The 1,562-nt window shown below is 65.0% G+C and overlaps 1 protein-coding gene across 1 annotated transcript in view; it reads right to left on the minus strand.

The window, feature by feature from the left end:
* Positions 1 to 2: 2 nt before the first annotated feature.
* LOC103758076 (RNA-binding protein MEX3B) overlaps positions 3 to 1,562 on the minus strand; it is a gene marked incomplete at its 3' end in the record, with an annotated part of 15,327 nt that continues 13,767 nt past the window's right edge. Inside the window, exon 2 of the mRNA XM_029963903.1 lies at positions 3 to 442. Within this exon, the coding sequence (XP_029819763.1) occupies positions 3 to 442 (440 nt within the window). The remainder of the gene's footprint in view (positions 443 to 1,562) is intronic.

Consider the following 1,562-nt stretch of genomic DNA (forward strand, 5'->3'; position numbering starts at 1 on the left):
ATGAAGGAGCCTGTCCTCATGGTGATGTGCGCCTCGATCTCCTCCCGCGCGCGGTCCACGTTCTCGGGCATGCCCGTCACCTCGAACACGGGCTCCTTGTCCCGGCTGGGCGTCACGATGTAGGTGTGCGTCTGCTGCTGGATCCGCTTGATGGTGGCCCCCTTGGGCCCCACCACCAGCCCCACCACCCGGTACGGGACCCTCACCTGGATGGTGGTCTGGCCCGGCAGGTTGGGGGGGCCCTGCATGGCCCCCGTCAGCCCGTTCACTTTGTTGCGCGTGGCCCGGATCATGGAGAAGTGCTCGGCGGCCGAGAGGATCTCCCGCTTGGCCATCTCCACGTCCTCCTTCCTCCCGGTGACGATGAACACGGGCTCCTCGCCCCTCACCGGCGTCTTGATGTACGTGTTGGTCTTGGCACGCAGGGCTTTGATTTTGCAGCCTGCAGAGCAAGGAGGAGGGGGAGAGATGACACATCAGCACTGGTTCCACAGGGAAGCTCTGCTCCCCCGGGGTGGGGACACACAGGACCACCAGGAACCAGCAGGTCCCTTTGGTTCTGCGCCTGCAGCACAGACACCCTCGGGCAGAGGGGTCTCTCCTGCCTCCGAGGCAGATGAGGGCTCACAGTTCAGTGCTGGGGGGCTGCACTGCTCTCTCCAGGACGTGCCAGACTCCTGGCACCGGCCTGACCCTCTGGGATTGAGGAGCAGCAGGATGCAGCCAGCAGCCCCACTCCCAAGGGCTGGAACACGTGGGCTGAGAGGGGCCAAGGCAGGCAGCCATGGGGGCAGGGTCAGGGTCGCTGAAAGGGGGGGATGCTGGATTCACTCAGAGGGTGTTTGAGGAGGTACAAGGCAAAACAAGACACCAGGGTGGATGGGGAAAAAAAACGCTTGTCTGGATCCTGCAGGTCCTTTGACACCTCCCAGCCAGCAGCTGAACCTGAGGAACAGCCCTGGCTGCACTCCAGAGACAGCCCCAGAGGGCTGGGGGAGCTGGGGCTCCCCACGGTGGGGGGCACAGGCAGCCCCTCCCCTCCCTGCCCCCAGGGAGGGATCCCCAGGCTGAGGTGCTCCCAGGGCACCGCTCTCCCTGTTCTGGAAGGACCTGCTTCCTCCCCACGGGAACGTGATTCAGCAGAGCCCGGCTGGGACGTGGAGCCCGGGACTGTGCTGCCAACTCTGCCAACTCTGCCTCGCACAGCCCCGGGCACGGCCCTGCCCCTTCCCCCTGCAGGCAAGCCGGGCTCTGGCTGCAGGTCCTGGCTGAATCCATCCAGCCAAAGGCTCCTGGGACCGGGACTACAAAAGGCTCCAGCTCTCCTCTAGGACCACTTTTCACTGCCCCACTGAGGAGCCACCTGCAGCTCCCTGCACCCCCTGCCCTGATTGCATCTGCTCTTAATTAAATCCCCCTGAGCCTGGCACAGCACACCCAGAGCTCAGCTCAGCCTGCCCCCGGCACACAGGGGTGAGTGACCCCCTGCCTCCCACCTCCCACTCACCCCTGAGCTCTGCAGGGCACCCAAAGCAAAGCTGGAAGCCCACAGGGGTGGCAGG

This window comes from Manacus vitellinus, unplaced genomic scaffold (assembly GCF_001715985.3).
Source record: "Manacus vitellinus isolate BGI_N305 unplaced genomic scaffold, ASM171598v3 scaffold_64_pilon, whole genome shotgun sequence".
Classification (NCBI taxonomy): Eukaryota; Metazoa; Chordata; class Aves; order Passeriformes; family Pipridae; genus Manacus; species Manacus vitellinus.